This window comes from Ammospiza caudacuta, chromosome 21, assembly GCF_027887145.1.
Source record: "Ammospiza caudacuta isolate bAmmCau1 chromosome 21, bAmmCau1.pri, whole genome shotgun sequence".
Lineage (NCBI taxonomy): Eukaryota > Metazoa > Chordata > Aves > Passeriformes > Passerellidae > Ammospiza > Ammospiza caudacuta.
The window spans coordinates 9,409,310-9,431,084 of NC_080613.1; the positions used below are offsets into that span (position 1 = coordinate 9,409,310).

At 49.3% G+C, this 21,775-nt stretch overlaps 1 protein-coding gene across 1 annotated transcript in view; it reads right to left on the reverse strand.

The window, feature by feature from the left end:
- LOC131566863 (voltage-dependent N-type calcium channel subunit alpha-1B-like) overlaps positions 1–19,257 on the reverse strand; it is a 317,557-nt gene extending 298,300 nt beyond the window's left edge. Inside the window, exons 1-3 of the mRNA XM_058818307.1 lie at positions 18,998–19,257; positions 15,496–15,601; positions 8,075–8,214 (exon numbers count right to left, since the gene is read on the reverse strand). Of these exons, the coding sequence (XP_058674290.1) occupies positions 8,075–8,214; positions 15,496–15,601; positions 18,998–19,257 (506 nt within the window). The remainder of the gene's footprint in view (positions 1–8,074; positions 8,215–15,495; positions 15,602–18,997) is intronic.
- Between the last annotated feature and the right edge of the window lie 2,518 nt (positions 19,258–21,775).

Genomic DNA, 21,775 nt, shown 5'->3' on the forward strand with positions numbered 1-21,775 from the left:
TGGAAAAGCATCTCCAGGTGCTGATCCTGGATGTGGCTTGGCCTGGAATTCACACATCCTCTGGCTCCAGCTTCCAGCATGGAAACCTGGCCCTGGCCAGATATCCTACACACCTCTTGGGTGGTTCAGCAAGAAAAGAATGAAAAATCAGTCTTCCAAATCCACGTTTTCTTGATGTTTTCAGGGAGCCCCAAGAAGGGAATGGTCTGAGAGCACCCAAAGCCTTTGGGGTGAGATGTGGATCCAAGCACACGTGTGCAGGCTCACTGTTGGCACTCAGGCTTAGATCACGACTAAAACCAGGCAGGTTTTCCAAATCCTCACCCTTTTCCACAGCCACAGGCAGGTTCTTCTCCCCTGAGATGAGCAGGCACTTTGCCATCCAAAGCTGCTCCCTTGGAACTGGGACACAGCAGCAGAAGCACCATTTGAGAAGCAGGAGTCTGAGGTAACCTGCACCCTCCTCCTCCTCATCTAATTATGGGACAGCACTCAACACCACACACAGCACTTGGGTATTTTGGGCTTGGTGATTTTTTTGCTTGTTTGTTTTTAAACAAGGAAGCATTAAAAATAAGGAATTAAAGCCCTTTGGAGCTGCAGTTTGATTCGCTGGTTTGGGGTTGAATTCACAGTATCCACACCCAGCTCCAAGAGCAGCTACCAATGTTTTCCACCTCTAGGTGTCCACAGGACATGGTTGCCAGGGCGGGATCACATTAGGAGCAGATCCCCAGGTCCAGAGTCCTCTTCCCACCTGCAGGCTCCACAACTGCCTGTGCAGCTGCTTCCCTCACAAGAGACAATATTTCCCTGCCACCCACCTGCATTTGAGAGCCATAAAAAGCTAAAAATACTGTCTGGACTCTGGACTAATGATCCTGCCTGCCTTTGATAAAGCCCTGGCTGCCATGAGGAGCAACCCCTGCTTTCATTTGGGATGGTCACTTCCACTTGACAGCTGCCCAGCTTCAGAGAGAGGTAAACACCCATAAATATTGTCTGGCAGCCCCTCTCTGTGAGCACAAAGCTTCCAGGAAGCACAAACAGGCACAAAATGTGGAAATGGATACGAGATGGAAACCTGGATGGTTTTGTTTCCTCTTTCTTCAATAGAAAGGGGTTGTTTGCGCCTCAACTTCCAGGCTCCTTGTGCTGTTCCATCATTATCACTTCTCATCCCAGGTATTCAATACCTCACAATCCCTTTTAATAAAGTAAGAGAGCAGCACATCAATCTCATTATCTGTTTGCCCTTGAGAGGTTCTCTGACCTGAAACGTTTGGTTTGCCACCACCAGAGCAGAGCCAGAGCAGGATAATTTCTGCCTGGGAAGGGCTGTCCCCACCTGCAGCTCCTCTGAGGGGCTGGGACCATCTGCAGCCTTCCTCTAAGCACAGCCCAGAGTCCTCCTCTGCCCAGGAAAGTCTCCTGATTTAGCAGCCAGCCACACAATTACTCACCCACCCACTTCTCTCAACCTGCCTCCAGCCACCCCCACCAAAATCGATGCAGAAAAGCCACTACAAGCAACAAAAAAAGACACGAGCCCTAATTAACACAGCAAGAGGCTCAGCACGGCCTGGGGCCCCCTTTGCTCAGAGAAACAAGCCCAGAGAGAAAACATGCTCCAGTCCCAAGGAAGCTGCTGCCCACTGGGCAAAAAAGGAAATGGGGACATTTGCCAGATGGGTTTAGAGCCCTCAAACCCTTCTTCCCTGCCCAGTCTTCTCTGAAGGGAATGCCTCCTGCAGCTCCCCAAGAGCCCAGACAGCCAAGGGGAAGAGGATAGAACAATTTCTGTTTGACCTGAGACCTCACACACCCTCCTCCCTCCTAGTTACCTACTCTCTCTGCTTCAAAAATGAAAATTTCATGTCTTGCCTTCCTCCCTTTCTGCCCTCACCCACCAGCCAGAGCACCAGGTAACACCTTACAGGTAAATTCCCTGCGTCTTGTCCACCTGTATCTGATTTAATTTCAGAAGGGGGCCTTGGCTCTTCTGAGCCAGCGAGTGTCCATCCATCACCGGAGCATAAAAGAAATTGAACACAAGGATCAGCTGCATTAAAATCCATAAAAGCTTTGCTCCTTTCATGACTCATGCATGGTGCTGACAGCACTTGCCCCGAGTCCATCACCACCCCAAGCAAACAGCTCCTTTTCCTTGTGACAGCCAACCAGGACTGAGTTTGCTCCCCCTCAAAGTCCCTTTTCCCAACTCCTGTTGTTGCCCTGCTTTGCTTTCCAGCACACAAGTGCCAAAATTTCCACATTGGGAAAGCAGAGAGAAATCTGCACTTCCCTGCTCCGACCCCTTCATTCCCCACATCTCCATTCCCAGAGCTGATAAACAAAGCATTGAGCAACCACCTAAAGCACCTAAAGGGGTGCTGCAGGGCAGCCAAGGGGGCTGATTTAATTTGAATTTCATTTTTCTAATTAGTTCTGCGGTTATTTGCAGGTGGAATATAGAATCAAAGGATCACAGAAAGGTTTGGGTTGGGAGGGACCTCAAAGCCCATCCAGTGCCACCCCTGCCATGGCAGGGACACCTCCACTGTCCCAGGCTGCTCCAAGCCCATCTAGACTGGCCTTGGGATCCAGGGGCAACCACAGTTTCTCTGGGCAACTTCTGACAAGGCCTGCTCACCATCACAGGAAAGGATTTTTTTCCTTAACATCTCATCTAAACCTCCCTTCTCTTTGAAGCCATTTCGTCTCATCACCCTTGTACACAAAGTACACCAGAGCCAGTCCCAGAGCTCAGATATCCTCATTTAAGGGCTTCTGAAGAACAGGAACATGCACATGGAGAGAAAGAAATGCTGGAGCCAAAGCTTCTATGAGTATTTGACAGCTTTAAGAATCCCAGCCCTCATCAAGGTGTTTCCTTCTCCAACACTTCCATGGTCACATCTCCCCCCACACCTTGTCTAGGAGATACATCCACCTGACTGGAGCAGATCCAAGGTCCAAACCTGCTTCACAGCCCAGGCTGGGTGGTTCCTGTGCCTCCCACTCTGTCACTCATCCCTGCACCCAAGGCTGCTGCTCCTCAAACACAGCACCAGGAATAGCAGCTCCCACTGCCCACATAGCAGGATGATCCTGGTAACCAGCAACGCTCACATCGAGCATGAGCAGGCCTTTATGCTGTTACTAAATGAGTTGCCTTCCAAATTATTAGCAGCCTCAGGAGCTGGGAGCACATTTCTCAGACAATCAAGATTATTCTGGCTTTTGTAATTTGTTCCAGACAGGCTGAGACATCCGTACCCGCGCAGAGACTTTGTGCACATCGCTTGCCAGCGCCAGGGCTGGCACACGCTGTCTCTGCCAGTCCCACCCAGAGATGCAGGCAGCTGATCCAACTGGCTCAAGAAGCCACCAGGACTCTTCGAGAGTGTTTAATCCAGGCTGATTGGAAGCCAAAAGAAATTAATTCTGCTCATAAAGGGCAGAGCACAATCCTGTCAAGCACTCCGTTATTTCATAGCGGCCTTTAGCCACTCTTGGTGTTGGACAAACACAATGTGGTTGTGGTCACTCCACGAGGATGTGGCAGAACTGGGGAAGGACCAGAGCAGCAGAAAAGGCCTGTGGTGCACAGAAAAGCCCTTATGTCAAGGGAGGCTGGGCAGCAACTGGGGAAAAGCTGGCATTTCATAAAATCATAAGCATGCAGAAAAAGGAATTCTTCTTCAAACCTTACTAGAAGGCACCAAGGGGAATCTCGGGTAGCTGGTGACGAAAAAGGGACAAGCAACTCCTTTATTGGGGTATAGAGTTAAACCCCACAGCCCATGATATGGGAAACCAGAAATATAAAAAAGCTCCAAAACAGAGTGGAGGGCAGACTCTAAAGCTCATTATCCATGATTTGGAAACCAGAAGTATAAACAAGCTCCAAAACACAACTGAGAGCAGACCCCTTGGACATCACAGTTTAAAAGCCCTTTTTTCCCCCTGAAAAACCCCTAGGCATCTGAATTGTGGTACTCAAAGATCAATATCATTCTGTCCATGCCTTGTTTCCCATTCTTTCCCTCAGCACACAGCCCTTGACGCCAGCTCCACACAAACCCAGGGGAAAATCTCTCATGAACTCCAGGAGGAAAAGGTCTGAACCCTCCATGCCCTGAATCAGAGCTCATGGCTCCAGCTGAGGGGACAGGACAAATTTGTTCCCAAAACAACTGTGGATTTCTAAAATTTTCAATCCAAAACACATAGCAGCAACAGAATTAAAAGTTCCCTTTGCCTCCCCTTTGGAAAAAGTGCATTAAGATCATCCGGCCAACTGAGAAACTGCATTTTTGTGTGATTTAGAGCTGCTAATGGGTGATGTCACCACTGGAGCCAGTGCAATCCCACAGAAACGTGGAAATAAAATGTGCAGGAGCTATAAAATGTGTGTTTTTCTCCCCAACAGCAACAGGCCAATGCCAGCAGGAGCAGCTTTCATTGAGACTCGTCTACAGCTGGTGGAGATCACAAGAAATCACTAAATAAATCACAGAGGCAACAATATCTTTCAAGGAGAGCAACCTGTTCTCTTCCCAGGCCTTTGTTAACAGCAGATCCACAGGTTTCCTTGGAAGCAAATGAGAAATAGGCACCACAGCATTGCTGGGAAAAGAAAGCGAGGGAGTGTTTTCTGGAACAACAAACCAAAGCCATTTTGGGCCACTATCTGTTAGACTCGAGTTTAGCTCAATAAGATATTGATCCTGGCTGTATGGAACACAGCCCTGATGTATTTCCTGATTAACAAGTTCTGCTGTCTGCTTTTGACAAACAAAATCTCCCTCATTGCAGGTAGATAAAAAATATATTTATCAATAATTCCAGGGTGCAGGCATTGAGTAACCAAAAGAAAAAAAAATATATAAAAAGGGTTGGAAAAAGCAGGTGGGAAGGATTGCTGCATGATCACTGGAATATTTACACAAGGCTAAGTTCAATCAATGCAGAGCCTTCCCCCACAGCCTCCTCCAAAGCACACCCAGACTCTGGCTGGCCTTTTTCCTATGGAAACAGAGAATGAGAGCAGAGCTGCTCTTTGCTTTTCTGGTGCTTAGCTAAAAGCTGAAAATGAGATCAGGTTTTCTGGCATTCACCATTTACCTTAATAAAAACAAGCATTCAGAGGATTAGCAGGTACACAACTCTGTGGGGGGTATCATGGAACATTTTCATGATCTTTCATGCTTACACAGAAATAAAAAGAGGACTCAAAATCCCTCCATAATATTGAAGATCAATGTAAAACTGAGCCTGGGAGCTGAGCACTGCCTGGGAAACATGAAGTAACATTTTCAAGTAGAAATCTTGCACATATGGCAAAGGAAAGCTTTTGATAGAGTAGCAAAATGATATTTCAAAAACTGATGTCCTACCTATCTATATTTATAAGAACACATTAAGTACTGGCTTAGCACTGTCCTTTTTTATTATTCCCTAATAAATTACAGCTTGATCATTTTTTGAAACACAGAGATCCAAGTCTGCCTTCCATAGAAATGAGAAAGAAGGTCCCACTTGTCTCACCACCTTACATCCCCCCCCGGAGGGTTTGTCAGCAGGAAATTTCTCACTCATCAAGATGACTTTGAAATCTTGATGCAGAAACGGGGAGGATTTTGTCTCAAATAAACAGCCCTGCACATGTTTCCCCTCTCACCTGAGCTTGTGCAGGCAGTGGGCACATGAAAAGGTTTTGGCCACTGAAGGAAACCCAAGGAAGAGGAACTCCAGATTTCCAGCACAGCCCCATGGCAACACAGGAGTGAGCTGAGAACTTAATCATGATCTAGGCAGTACATAGCAAAACACACCAGGCTACAGAGAAAACACTAATTCATCCCCCTGTGTGAAGCTCAGAGCTTTCAGTGCTCCCTCCACCTGGACTAGAAATATTCAGGAAAGCATCAAACCCAGCATGAGTAACTCTGTTATTTTCAGTACCTTCCCCCTAACGCCAAAAATCGGGCACGAGCTCAAGTGCCTTGTTAAATGCAGCCCTCAAATTACAAGGATTAGAGGTCTGGATTTCCTCAGTGGAGATGACTCTTGGGCTCAAAGCTGATGAGCTGAGCCCTTGCCACCCCTGCACTGCTGCCTGGTGGGAAGCCCTTGTACGAGACAATTTCAGCAGGGCCCAGTTGGTGTCACCATTGGAAACAGCAACGGTGACGTTAACAGGATGGCACTTCAAAGGAACCCGCGGGGCTGCAGATGGCACCGGGGGTCCTTGTTCCAGCTGTCTCATCAAGCTGATATCCCCCAATTATTTTCCAGGATCAAACAGTGCTGCAAGAAGCAGCTCCCACAGCACCGGGGAGACGCCGCTTGTTCCAGGGGGATCCCGCGGTAGCTTCAGCTGCGACGCTTGGAACGTGTCAGTTGTAAAATAAAACCAACAAACTCTGGAGTCTTGTGTTTATGGAGAAAAATAATAATAATAATAATAAAAGGAATTCAAGCCATGCCTAAACAATATGGCTGGGATTCAGCTCGTTCTGGGGGGATCCCGCGGCCGCTTCGGCTGCGGCGCTTGGAATGTGTCAGTTGTAAAATAAAACCAACAAGCTTTGGAGTCTTGTGTTTATGGAAGAAAAAAAAAATAATAATAATAAAAAGAATTCAAGCCATGCCTAAACAATATGGCTGGGATTCAGAAAAGCTTTTCTGTGGAGCCTGGACTTTAAGTAGAGAATCGCTGGAGTCAGCTGAATTCCAGCATATAGTGGAATGCTTTGCTGTAGGATAAATTCAGCCAGTGCCAAAGTCCTTTCCAGAATCAGGGCCTTGATTTTATATTTTTTTAAACACAAACAATGATGTGGAGCTAACTAGGAATCAGAACAGAGCGTCAGTGAGAATAATTGCAGCATCTGTGCTAATTCTCTTTTCATCCTGGTACCCCCTGCTTCTAACTATGGAAATCTGATTCTCCTTGTGCCTCCACTGAAGTTTCTATTGATTAAATACCCAGCCCCAGCAGCAGGAGAATCAAGCCCTGAATATTTATTCTCTTCCTCTTAATACATCAAGAATTCCCTTTGGCCTCTCAAGTGCTGTATCACAGGGTGCCATGAATGCAAATGGAATTACAGTGATCATGTAGCTAATGAATACATTTGTATATGTATGCAAGCACTTCCCTACTCCACACCACCACCAGGAGCAGGGAATATCCACACACACGGGCAGGCAAGGTGTGAGAAAGGATGGATATGGGAAGCATATCAATAGCAGGAGCCAGGCTGCAGTTTCTGGGGAGAAATGAACTGAAATCCTTCCAAGATGAAGGCTGCAAGCTCAGGACCTCACGCAGACCTTTGGATCGTTTCCTCTGAAGCTTTAAAGCCCAATTTGTAGACTAGAAGTGTTCATGTTTATGTTTTTATTATCCAACAGCATCACCCTCTATTTATATAAATAGACAGAAACTGCTGCAATGCATAATGTAAAATATTGTCAGCATTTCCAAGGGAGAGATCAGTGATATCATCTCAAAGCAGGGTACAAAATGCACACGTAACCTTTTCACCTCCATCCTTAATAAGACATTTTGAATTCTTTTCAAACACCTTTGAATTCTTTTGAGAAAAGTTATTTTATAGGGGAATGAATTCATTCCTGCAGAAACTTGGCTGATTTCAGAGTTGTAAAAGCTTAAAACCAGGATGCATTTAATTTGTTAGCACTCTCCATGTTGACTTATAAAGTCATCCTGTAATGTCCAAAAATAAATTGACTTAAATCAGGTTCAAGTACCAGTGGCAATTAGAACCTGCAAAGTCACAGAAATGTCAGGAGGTGTCTACATCAGACACACACTGGAATATCTACAAAGAAATATCCTCAAAACCACTTTTGAGTTGGTTCAAACACTTGGCAAGTGACTCATTCAGCACAAGAACCATTCTTTGGATTTGCTACAGCCAGAAATGCAGGATTTTGGTGCTATTCAACTCCAGTCAATCCCAGCCCAACCCAGAGCAAACAAACAACACAAATGAGGGTGAGAGCCCCCTTAAGCTCAGGGGGAGAGGAGGTCACCTACCCAGTGAGGACCACGACAAAATCCATCACATTCCAGCCGTTGCGCAGGTAAGAGCCTTTGTGAAAAACAAAGCCCAGAGCGATGATTTTGATACCAGCTTCAAAACAAAATATTCCAATAAAGTACGGCTCAGTGTCATCCTGGAAAAGAAGGGAAATGAAAGGAGTCAAGGAGATATCCACGTCCCTGCTGTGATAAGCAGTCCCCTAAACAGCTACAGGCAGCAACTTCACACCTTTTCCATTCTTTGAAAGAGCTGAAATTAAAGGTTTAAGTTTGTTGGGAGTAAGATCACAGAGGAATTTCATTATTGTTTCTCTGAAATGAATTTTCTTTACAAATTGGCAATCCTGTTGGCCTTCATCCTGATGGTTTCACGCCACATTTTCCACCTTCACGGAATGTTCTGGAGGGAATTTTGATGTGGAGATTTTGCTCTAAGAGTATATTGAAATTAGAGATGACAGGTTTCTGGAGTTATTGGCATGGAAAATGTTCCACAACTCATCCAGGAGCATGAAACAAGAGGGTGTCTTGGGGAGCAACAGTCAGCCACAGCAAGCCTGACTGCACTGACAGGAAATTATTTATTTATCATTTATTCCATCAGTTCGTTCTCTGCTCCTTCTCCTCCATTTTATCAATTTTCACAGCTGCAGCCTCATTTGTTTTCCTTTCACTGGGGATGTGGTTCAGGGAGAAATCCCCAACCCCTCCCATGAACAGCAGCAGCAGCAAGATTCGTGTCTGGGGTCCATGGTGCAGACTAACATTTCCTTTGGGATTGCAGATTCGTGTCCTTGCTCACTACACTGAAAATCAAGCTCAGTCTCTACAGTTTTACTAAACCTTTCATTCCATCTCTGCACCAGATCTCTCAGGATTAGACTTTATTGACTGGAGTTTCAACACAAATTCAGTGCCAAATGGAAGCATTCACATTGGGAAGGAAGATTAGGGCAAGAAACGAGAACAAAGCAAGATGTAAAAGCAATGGGCATCAATTTCAAGAACTTGTTCATCAGCTTTGGCACCAATAACCAATTTCCAAATGCGCCTTTGATCCTGGTTTGCAGTTGAATTCAGTGGAAGTAAAGCAGCCCTACCCAAATAAGAAGCAAGAGAAATTACAAATCTCTTTTCCAGTGGCTTTGGCATTTCTGACCACCAGAACCAAAGAGCTGAGCTGCTGTTTGAGGCGTAGTTGTTTGTATTTTGCAATTCTCCCAATGACAATAGGGGATTGTTTGTTCTCTGATGGAAAAAGAGTAGGAATGTCGAGGCTTGTGGTCCCAGAAGCAGGGAAGAAGGAGGTTTGACACAAGCACAGCAACTCCTGCCCAGCTCTGGCACAGACCCACACTTTAGGACAGCACTAGCTCCAGAAATTGATATTTTCACCCCTGAAAGTTGGGCCTATTCAGTCTTGAGAGATGATGCTGAGAGGGACCCTCAGCCCTGGTTGTTCCTGTCTGTCCATCTGTCCCAGTCTGTCCCTGAGTGTCCCCCAGTCTGTCCCTGTGTGCAGGGGTCAGAGCAGGCCCAGGCTCTGCTCCAGGCCCAGCGATGGCCCCAGAGCCACGGGCAGGGCCTGACCCAGCAATTCCCCTGCCCAGGAGCCAGAACTGCTGCCCTGGGCAGTGCCAGCCCTGAGCAGAGCCTGGGAGGCTCTGGGCTCTCCCTGACCAGGAACATTCCAGAACCATCAGCCCTGTGCCCTGGGATGGCCCTGCTGGAGCAGGGAGGTGGCACCATGACCCCACTGTGGTCCCCTCCAGCCTGAACCCCCCTGGGATCTGGAAAGTGGCAGCACAGCCCTCCCAGGGAGGCTTGGCTGGACGTGACCCAGCTCAGCAAGTGCAGCAGAGTGCTCCAATCTCTGAGGATGGCTCCAAGCTGCTGGAAAACACAACCCCTGGAGAGGCTTTCCATCAGCTGCTGTTCAAGTTCCGTTCCCCATGTCCCTACACGCCTCAGTGGGAAAAGCTCTTCCACCATTCCACCTTCCATCCCCTGTTACTTCTATTCCTCTGCACCTTTCTGACCTTACAGTCCCAGCAGCTCCACCTGCCCTGTCCTTGTGGTGAGGTGACATCACCTGCAGAGACACAGATGCTGCCTGGCCAGGCACCCAAACAGAGCAGGGGCCTGCTAAGGGGCACGGGGCCTCTGGCTGAAATGGAGAGCAGAAAATAAAAACCCAGCCCCAAACTGGCTTCCCCTCCAGCCAAGGAGGGCTCTGCACAAGCAGCAGCACCTCCAAGCCCTCTGTCCCTCACTGATGCTGCTCAGAGGACACAGGAGCCACCCCTGCCCGACCTCCAGCTGCCCATCTCAGAGCTGTTTACCCACAGAAAATTAGGAACAAAGGCCATTCAGACCTTTTGTGACCTTCAAGAGAAATCCTACAATACATATCTTCTTCCAGCAGTGAGAGCTGGAGGCATCCCAGGGCTCCAACCCAGCACAGAAAAGAGGGAATAAGGGAGAAGGGGTCAGAAAGGGGCCAGAAATCATCCTGATTCCAGGAGAAGTTCCTTACAACTCCTCATGGACACAGGAGCCCTCTGACAGCCCAATTCACCTGTTCCTCAACAGCTTCAGGTAATGTCTGCACACAAAGGCCTCCCAGCCCATCCCAAATCCCCATCCCACCACTACTCGTGTGCCTCCAAAAATAGCTCCTCTAAGAGACACAAAAAAGCTACCTTTACCCACATCCACTCCTCCACATTACTCCCTCACTTCCTTGAAGCCTGGTATCTACTCCAGGCTCTGCTCAATCTAGGTCAGGTGCCTGGTGATTACAGCTCCCAGCTTTAAAGAGCCAGGCTCAGGTACTCCAGGGTTTGATGGGATGTGCTCTTCCCAAAGCTGGGGCTGCACAGAGCTCTTAGGAAGTGGGTCAGGAGTTTTTGTCAGCTTCTAGGGAAGCAGGAAGGCTCGCAGATGGATTTGGGTATTTATTACAAAGAAAAGCTCTCATCTGTAGGGTTGGCAGGGAGTAGCTGGGGAAATAAGAGGCAAAAGAAAGAAGGTCTTTTCTAAAGCCAACCTAAATTTACACTGATTCAGCCCAAGAATCAGGGCAGTGACAACAAAATGAAAAATAAAATTTATGCCCCACTGGGGAGATATATTGTCTTATATATTACAACAGTTCTATTAGCATTACAGGTTGTCTTATATATCCAGAGTTCTGGTGTCTTAGGTTGCCTTATATATCAAGAGCGCAAGGATTCCACAGCACCAGAGTTTCATACCTCCTCAGTGCTTTCTGTAGGTAGCTCCTCTAAGCACTGATGGTCCTTACAGCAGCCATCTGACTCCTTTTATACCACTAGTTCTTATTGGCTACAGGTGTTGCCTGTTATCATCTGGCCTGCTCCTAATCTTTAGTAAATAGGGACCAGCTGCAACTTGTGGGGGATAAAATTACATTCTATATCACCTTCATTTACCCATACTGTGTCCTCCTACAGGGAGAGGTCCTGCAGCTGACAAAAAAAAAAGGATTTGCCTGGCTGTGTGTGATGGAAGGAGGGAAGGACGTGGCTGAATGCCCTGTGCAGCACTGAAATGGCCCTGCCTCAGCTCAGAGTCCCTGCTGGGACACCCTGAAGCCCCTTCAGACCAAAGGCTGTGGCCCTGCTCGGGTTGCAGAAGGGCAGAGCAGGTGATGATGAGGATCCCTGTGCGTACTTGGAAGGAGGGCAGAGAATCTGGGCAGCAGCCAGGGCTGTGCCAGCAAGTTGTTTGCTGTGGACACAGCAGAGCTTGAGGCTGGGCCAAACACACATTTAATCAATATGTTTCTGATCAGAAACAACTTCTCAGTCTGGAAAGTCATTACCATCCCTACTTCATGTCCTAGTGTCTTTCCTTGGCCTTCAGATGTGACAGCCTGGAGAGGTTTGGGTGTGAAAGGCTTTGTTCATGCAAAGGTTAATATGAGCAGCTCACACATTACTGCTCTAAGTGCCTGTGGATGGCAGAAAGCATTCACTCCATTAGTAAATTGCCAGAGCTATCACAGAGCTGAAAATGTGGGAAAAGTGATGTTCTGTCCTCACCTCCAAAACACCCAGGGGAGCCAAACACCCCGAGCCTGCAGTGAATATCCCACAGCCCCTCTGGTGTGGAAGAGATTTTACAGCAACTTCTGAGAGCCAGAGAGAAGTTTGATAAGAGGATCCACATTTACCCCTGAAATAATTTTCTACCAAGGTCATTGACACAAAAACCAAGAAAGAAAGAAGGAGAAATAAGAGAAACCTGCAACTGCCTGTTCCAATGAGCACTTTGTTTGTTTTTGTGACCAATGAGTAAAGTGTAAACTGATGAGTTTGTGAGAATTTATAAAAAATATGCAGGCTAGAATAAAAACAGTTTGAAAATTGAGTGTGTTGCTTTGTGTTGTCTCTCTCTCAACTACGACACTGGTACCTTCCAACAGGGCCTGCCCCAGGGCAGGGCAGAAAAGAGATTTCCTGTTCTGCAAGTTCTGGAATCATCACTGTCCTTCTGGGAGAGGTCTCCTGAGCTCCTCATGGGAAACTGAGCAATCAGGAAGGAGACAGGGAGGGAAGGAGGTCTTGGTGTGGACAGCCAAGAGCCTCGTGAGCAAGGTACCTGTGAGGCCACTGGGGGCTGGGATGGGAAGTTCCCATTCCCTCATTTGGAGCTCCATCAATCACCCCTGTGTGTAAAAACAATGCAAGATTCTTTGGGATAGATAGAGGGAGGCTGACTGGGTGGAGATGGACAGGAGCAAAGCTGCTCCACTGGACAATTCCTGGTGGGAGGGAAACATTCCCAGCATCCAGAGCATGTGAGACTTCCAGCTCAGAGCAGGAAAGAGCCTCGGGGTAGGTCAGTCTGCTGCTGGTAGGGGAATGAGTTTTTTCCTTGTTTGATGATCGACAACCTGGGCCAGTCCCCCAGCTCACCACTAAATGCTCTGATCACCATGCTGGAGCTTCCTCAGAGCCCTGATTTTGACCAGAATTTCCAGCCCAGAGCCAAATAATGCTTTTCTGTGCATTTTGAGGGTTCTCCTAAGCCAGACACTCCAAATCTTGGAGTACTGCATGTACTGAGACCTGTGCTCAGTTAACCCTGTCTGACAATAACAGGAGCACAGAAAACAGCCCAGTGGGATTGCACTGCAGGATCATTTCCTGGGTCTTGGGGAGATAAATAGAGGGAAAATTTGATTAAAAGACAAAAATAATTAAAATGTTTGCATGGGCTCCTCCCATTTTTCCTCAGCTTTAACAAACAATCTTTTTTTTTTTTTTTCTTTGTTTCTGTGGAACAAATTATCTAGGCAACTTCAGTTTTCTTTCAACAACTCTGCCAATATCTCCCAGTCAGAAAAGGCTTGTGATGTGTTCCTCATATCCTCAATATCTGATTAACTCTTCACTGATGATCTCAAATTTGGAGATTTTAATGAAACCAGGAGGAGAAAAAAAGCCATATCCATTAACCATTGCCCAAAAAAAGACCAATTCCATTCCTGCTAAAGACAGCAATAAAGCACCTGCTGTTCTGCATGGACTTGGAATTTGCCTGAACAAACCTGAAAATGTATGGGAAATGTATGTGAAATATGTGGGAATGTTTCCCCACTGTGGTTTAACACAGATTTGTAACATTTCTGATGAAACAACTTCCAGTTTATAGAAGTAAGGAGAATTCCAAAGAGGTTTCACTTTGAAAACTAGAAGACAGTTTTTCTTGCTCACAATGCTTATTCTTTCCAGCTTATGTTGAAAATAAAAAGTATTTCATGACTTGTAAAGATTCTCAGTGCTACTCTATGAAAAATCACTTTGTACTTCAGAGTTCCAAATGTGCTGTAGTTAAAATGGCTTCAGGATATCTGGATCAAACATAACAGTGCTTGGGACAGAGATGAGGGGTTAATTCTTCCTTCCTCTCTGAGGCAGAGCCAACAGGGCAGAGATTGTGCATTTAACTCACTCAGCTCTCTCGCACTGCTCGGTGGCAATGCCAGTGCCCCCCTTTGGAATGATTTAGGCAGGATCTGAAGATGTGAGTGCTGTAAAATGGAATTAATACACTGGGAAAAGGACAATAAAATGCCTCTAGGATGCCCTTATAAATCGAGGGATACAGAGAAACATAAAACCAACATGAACCAAAGGATTGCCAGGCCAGAACATCCCTGAAACTGCTTTTCCTTTTGTTTATATCCATGGAAGGCACTTTCCCAGCTCAGTCCTGGCTCTAAACCTGTGCTTTGCTCACACCCCCAGGCTGGCCTTGCCAACCAACCCCAAAGCACACAAAGACAGGTTTAATGGCAGAAAGATCTACATACAATCATTGATTTATTTTATCCTCATGTCTTCTTAATTAAAAATAATTACAACAGAGAGAAGAAAAAAGCCCTGTGCAGGAGGGCAGCCAGCAGGAGTGGATCCATTTCCAAACCAGCACCAAACTCTGACCCTGACTCTCCAGATTCCTCACTAACACACTTTTTCCTGCTTCTGGATAATGAGATTCTGAGAGTTGCCCACTGGCATGGGCCATCCTTGGGAACTGCAGCAAGCACTATTCAGAGGCTCTCGTTTCTGGCAGCAAGCCTAATGTTATCTTTGTTTGCATAATATAGCATCTACATGGAAAACACATATGGATCCCTATTTCCCCATCCTTTGAACATGCAGGATGAATGCATTTAGGCATGCAAGACGTTCCAGATCATTAAAAGTAGAGGAGAGTAAAAGGAGAAAAATCAAACCACGAATTACACAGTTTTCCTACAGTGATGATAAATGAGAGAATTATTTTGAAGCTATTCTTCTATTTTTTTTTTTGAAATAAGGTAATTGGACTCATTACCATAAAGCCTGCGGGTAAATTATTTTTCTCTGTAAGCTGGTTGCTTTTTTTTTTTTTTGGAAAGGAAGTGTAATCATCTGAACACAAAGTTTTCTTTGAAGGATGTGTGCTGTGGCAGGAAGAGACACACAAATCCTAAAAGGTTACTCTGTTCTACCACTCCCTGGGAAAATTAAAATTACACAGAAGTTCATTTGATTCCAAAGATAATTCTAAGCATTCCTCAACTCCTTCCTGTCCTGGTTTAGGGGCTACCTAAGTGTGAAGCCCTTCTGATCATAAGACAAGGTCCAGCTCTCTCCCGTGGCTGGGCAGGGCTGGCTGGAGTGATGAAGCATTCTTTTGCAGATGGGATTGGGAGGGGACAGTTATCCTTGCTGTGACAGATTTTTTTCTGATTGTCAGATCAGTGCCTGTCTGTTTACGTGTGGATCTTTAAAACAGATCCAAACACTAGATCCAAACACTTCCAACACCCAGTGGCCGACTGCTTTTTTATATTAGACCGGGAAAATAAAAAAAGAAAATGAATGAATGCAACTCACCAATCTCTCTGACATCGGTGTCTTGTCTCCATCCGGCAAATGTTGTTCCAGAGCCAGCACAATACAATTGGCTATGATTGTAGCTAAAATCATGTATTCAAATGGAGTGGGGACCAGAAGTTAAAGAAGACACTGGACAATACGAGAAGAACCCCATCCAAATCCTGTTTCTACCCACAGACTTGCATTAATTGAGCATTCTAAGGTTTCTCATATTTTTTAAGCCATTTGGTTTCCTTGACCTCCTCAGTTCTTTCTGGAGTATGCCTGGAAGAGAAGTAGGAAATTGGCACTTCTCTAAGAGAGTTAGAGACTCACACACAATCTGATCTGCTCAAGGAATCTGGGAGCAAGAAAGCAAAAGGTCCAAAGGAAATAAAAAACTATTAATATGTACTGATTTTCAAAGAGATTGATAAACTAAATTGCCTCCAAATAGATTATACAACTAAACACCATCTGCTGAATTTTTCTTCAGTAACATTTAAACTTCAGCACACAGTGCAAATAAGTGATGGGCACAAAAAGTTCAATTTAGAGTACCTACCCAGGTTTAAAACATGGATTGCAGCTCGACTGCAATGCCCACTCTCAGTGAGAATAAAACCCTCAGTGCCCTTTGTGGATGTAGGAGGGAAGTGGGGAGGGAAAAGAATCCAAATCCAGCAGCAGATCCCCCTTGCCTTTTACCACCGTCTCCCACCCTGAGCTGTGCCGAGCCCCAGCTCTGCCAGGGTGGAGCCGTGCTACGGGCAGCAGTGGGGCTGAGGGCAGGAGATGGCTCTGCTCAGCATCACGGGGAGATGGAACCAGAGCGTGGAGACATGGAACCAGGACCACGGGGAGATGGACCCAGAGCATGGGGAGACAGAACCAGAGCATGGGGAGACGGAACCAGAGCATAGGGATGGCTCCGCTCAGCACCGTGGGGAGATGGACCCAGAGCATGGAGAGATGGAACCAACACCATGAGGAGATGGACCCAGCACGACAGGGAGATGGAATCAGCACCGCGGGGAGACAGGCCAATACCATGAGGAGATGGAACCAGGCCATTGAAAGCTGGGCTCAGTATCATGGAGAGATGGACCCAGCACCATGGAGAGATAGAACCAGACCATGGAGAGATGGACCCAGCACTGTGGAGAAAATGGAACCAGCACCATGGAGAGCTGGGCTCAGCACCATGGGGAGATGGACCGAGGACCACGAAGAGATGGGATCAACACCACGGGGAGATGGACCCAGGATTGTGGAAAGCTGGGCTCAGGACCGTGGAGAGATTGACCCAATACTGCAGAAAGATGGACTCAGCACCATGGACAGATGGGATCAGCACCGTGGGGAGATGGAGCCAGCACCACGGAGAGCTCAGCTCAACACCGTGGATCGCTCCTGTGAGCGCAGCAGAGAGCTCGGCTCAGCACCAGGGACAGCGCCGAGCCGCGCCGCAGACACAACACCCTGGAGGGCTCCGCTCAATACCCAAAGAGCTCGGTTTGGCAGCGTGGAGAGACTGGTTCAGCATCGCGGGGAGCGCAGCTCAGCACCGTGGTCAGCTCAGCTCAGCACGGGGGCCAGCCTGGCTTCAGAACCGTGGTCAGCACAGCTTAACGCCGTGATAAGCTCATCCTAGCACTGTGGTCAGCTCAGCTCAGCACTGTGGCCAGCCTGGCTTCAGAACTATGATCAGCGTAGCTCAACACCACAGTCAGCTCAGCTTAGCACCACGGTCACCCTGGCTTCAAAAGCATGGTCAGCTCAGCTTAGCACCATGGTGAGCCCGGCTTCAACGCCGTGGTCAGCTCAACTTAGCACTATGGTCACTCTGGCTTCAAAACCGTGGTCAGCTCAGCTCAACACCTTGATAAGCTCATCCCAGCACTGTGCTCAGCTCAGCACCACCATCAGCTCAGCTCAAGCACTATGGTCAGCTGAATACAGAACCGTGGTCAGCTTGGCTCAGCACCACAGTCAGCTCGGCTCAGCACCATGGCCAGCCTGGTTTCAGAGCCGTGGCCAGCCCGGTTTCAGCACCATGGCCAGCCTGGTTTCAGCCTGGTTTCAGCACCGTGGCCAGCGCAATCCAACCCCGCGGACAGCGCCCGGCCCCGCCCGGCCCCGCCGCTCCGGCGCGGGGAAGCTCCGGTGCCTCCGCCGGTCCCGCCGGCTCCGCAGCCCTCGGGGTCCCCTCCCCACATCCCCCGGAAAATGCCGCCGAATCGCCCAAGAGGCAGGGGAGGGAAAGCCTGAGTCTACCCCCGCAGTCAAGGCGATGCTCTGCCTGCCACCGGGGGTTTGGGGCTTGTTTATCCACACTTAAATGCAGGGAAGGAGAAATGGATGAGGAAATGCAGCCATCGCTGGGATTGTATAATATGGACAGAAAGATCAATACGTGTTTGTGTGTGTTCGGAGAGAAGGGAAGTGCATGGACTCCACTGGTGTATTTTTCCTGTTAGCCCCTCAGGAAGTGAAAACTGGGGAAGTCTAAGCAGGAGCTGGCCTGTGTGGCAACTGAAAGTGTTGCTAGGAGGCTGGGAGGAGGCCGTGCTGCTGTTAGCTGAGGATTAATAGGGGTGTGATATGAAATGAAAAGAAAACAACCGGCTCCCCTGAGACCCCCAGTGTAAAGCACTCCTGTACACACACACAAAATCTGCTCCCTGGCAGCCTCAGCCTGCTCCCCTCTGCTCCCAGCTTACAACCATCATTCCGAGCAAAGCCCCCTTCTCACTGCAGCTCACTTGGCCTGGGAGCTGGGTCTCAGACAGAAAGCATCTGCCCCTTTCACAATACAGCAGATGATCCCTCTCCCCACTTACTGCCTCCTTCTGCCACAAGGCTTTGCTAATTTTAATTTTTTTTTCGTGCAGCCTAAGCTTAGGCTATGCACCTAATCGAAGTGCCATGATTCATGTTGATTCAAATGGATTCTGGAGGGGATGTGCTAAAACCGAGCTGCAATGATCGCATTCCTGGGATTTACCTGGGCTCTCAACGTCCCCTACTATCAATGCAGCTTCAATGCTAAGGTGTCACCATTTTTATCCCACATTCCTTCTTCTATTCACAGGAAGACAGAAGAGTTGAAAGGCTCCAAGATGGAAATAAAAATCAGGATTCACGAGCACGAATCTCACAGAACCTGACTTGAATTGTAGGAAATGTCAATCCATGCACCTGTACATCTCACCCCTAAAGACACCCTGACACGGCTTACACACACCCCTGGCATCAAGCACACCAAAAGAACCCTCAGTGCTCCCACAGAAGCAATCCCCTGATTCCCTGATTATTCCCAGATTCCCATTGCCACGGCCGTGCATCATGTCGGGCACACGGCTCCCGGCACACACACCCATGGCACGGCCCGATCCCACCGTCTGCAGCAGCAGCAGACACTCTCCCTGCGCTGTGTGGAGGGGTCTCTGCCCCTCAGCCTCGCTCTCCCCCTCCCCACCTTCCCCCCCATGCCCACACAGCCTCCCTGAAAGGATATGGCCACTCTGTTATTCGCTTGGCGTATTTCCGTATAACATTATCTTCACTGAAGATGAAGAGGGATCTGTTGACTGTGAAGCAGTTCTGTTTGACAGGGATGGGGTTGTAGAGAGCCATAGTCCTGGCTCTCTGAGCCATCGACTGTTTATACATCCTTTGGCCGGCTTGGGGGCCACCTTGCCGGCTGCTCCCTCTTCCAGCCCCGGCCGGCCCTCCACCTCCATAGCGGGTTGGCAGATCATCCCCAAACCGAGCCATCCTCGCAGTGCACGGAGCCGGGCGCTACAATCCAAACTGGCAGCCGAGGCGAGAGGAAGACGCATCACAGCGCGCAGCACTTCTCCCTCCGGGGGCTTCAGTTGCGGGATCGGGATCGATCGCGGCAAAAATAGATCGATAGATAATAAAACAAAAAATATCCCTTTTCCTTCCTCCACCCCCTGCGCTTCCCCGCCGCTGTGGCTGCCCGGGGGTAGGAGGAAGGCTCCGGGGCTCCGCTCACCTCCCTGCACAGGTGGCGTCTCTCCGGCCCGACCTCATGGCCGGGGCGGCGCGGGGTGGCCGCGGTGGCCGCGGTCCCTTCGGCCACGGGGCGCTGGGCTGGGAAGGGGCTGCGCTGCTGCCGTGCCCGCCGCGGGAGCGCTCCGCCGTGCCCAGCCCAGCCCGGCACGGCTCCGGCACGGCCCGGCCCCGCCGCATGTGATGCCCGGAGCCAATCGGCCGCCGCGGCTCCGCCCGCTCCAGTCGCCGGCACCGGGGGGCGGGCGGCGAAGGAGGAGGGAGGATGGAGCCGGCCCGGCCCGGCCGCCGCCGCCCACCCCGGTAAATACGGCGGAGCCGCGGCCACTCCCCGGGGAAGGAGGGTTCGATCCCCCCCCGCCCCTGCGCAGCGCTCCGCGGGCGCGCACAGCCCCGGCCGGGGGTGCTGCTGCTGCTCCGATGGGTGGGGGGCACAGGCGAGGCAGCCCCCGCGCCTGCGCGCCGCGCCCAGATGTGCGCTGCCCAGATGTGCGCTGCCCAGATGTGCGCTGCCCAGCTGCTGCCCCCACGGGTGTCCCGAGCCGCCGTGCTGGCAGCGCAGCTCCCGTCATCTCGGTGCCCCCAGAACCCCGCAGACCCCCGCAGAACCCTGAGGGTGGGGAGAATCACAGTAAAAACGGGGTTCGGGGCTCGGGGGGTGCCCAGCCGGCAGCCCCCGGGGGCTCGGGGCGGGCACGGGCGGGTGCGGGGCAGGGGATGCGGTGCCCGCAGCGCTCACGGCGCCGGGCACGGGCGGGGATGTGCGGCGCGGGCTGGCTGCGAGCAGAGCTGCGCCCTTGTGCACAACTTACTTTGTTTCTCCTTGGTTTGAATGACTCCTGCGGAGCGCTGGATACCTTTAATCCTGTATTTATGGATGAAATCCTTTAATCCTGTTTATTCCAACACCCTCTGTTGCTCCCCTCCAGCACAAGTCAGAGAGATAACTCCTCCTTGTTCCTGGAGCGCCGCACGGCAACAGACACTGCAGTAGCTGGCGAGGAAATGCTTTTGCATTTTAGGCTAAATTTGGGGTAGAAACTATTAACTTTGAGAAGAGACCCCTCGGAGAAGTCAGGGCTGTCAACAGGGGGACATTTTCACTTCCTCCACAGCAAGGAAAGCCTGGACTCCGCCGCTAATGTGCTTTTTGCCTTAGTCATCCACGCTCAGTGCAAAACCAGCCCACCGACCAGGCAAGCCTGGAGCAATAACATCTGCTGGCTTCAGGAGCCAGTCAGAGGGCTGGCAGCAGCCACAAGTGACACAAATAAGGTCTGGCAAGACGCAAAGGGTGACTCTCCGGAAGGAACCGGCTCCTTGCGCCGGGGCTCGCTGTCGGAAGGGCTCTCGCACACTGCAGCACAGGCAGGAGACGCTCCCGGAGGCGGCACCCGCAGCCGAGGGGAGCCAGGAGCGGCTCTGAGGCACGGAAAGCAGCGAGGGAAGGAGGTGAATCACATCCTGCTGCCTCCAGGGCCGCACGCAGCAGGAACCGGCAGCCCCCGGCACCCACAGGGGTCTGCGAGCCCTGCGGACAGGGCAGAGGGAGCAGCTCCGCTCTGGGGGTTGCCTCGTTGCCTTCCCCTGCTCTCACTGGCAACGCAATAAAAGACATTTTCCCCCTCTCCAGGTCTGGGTAATTTGCAGATTAAGCTGAGTGCTGGAGTCTTTGGGAAAAACTTTGCCCGGAGACAGACGCTGGAGTGGCTCAGCATCCCTGTTCCACTCACAGACCCTGGGCAGAGATTCAAACCAGAGTTTCCTCCGAGGATCTCCACCCCTGAGTACTGCTGAGCTGATCCACACAGATGGGAAAGTTCCCTTATTTTGTGGATGGAGAAGGAGGGTGCAGGGAGCTCTTCTTTATTTAAAATTTTCCCTAAAAACCACTTTTATCCTCACTGCATTGTATCCTATGATGGATTTATCTTTCACCTGAAAGTCAAGTTTCCCCCAGCTGACTTATTTACTCGTTTCATTTTTATTAAACTAACTTACTTACTTAGTGGTTTAATATTTCACTTTTGTGCTTCTGGCCACTACATCTCCTACATCCTTTTTCAGTGGAAAAACCTGACTTTTTCTCAGTGACTACCAGAAGAGGAAATGCCATTTTCAATAACCCCTCACCTCTCCAGATGGAAATCAGTACATGGAGGAAAAAAATACATTGGTTTCCAAAATCTTCATCCTCCTGTGCTTACAGAATCAGGGGGATGGATGACACAACAGCTCTGAAACAGAAAAAAAAATA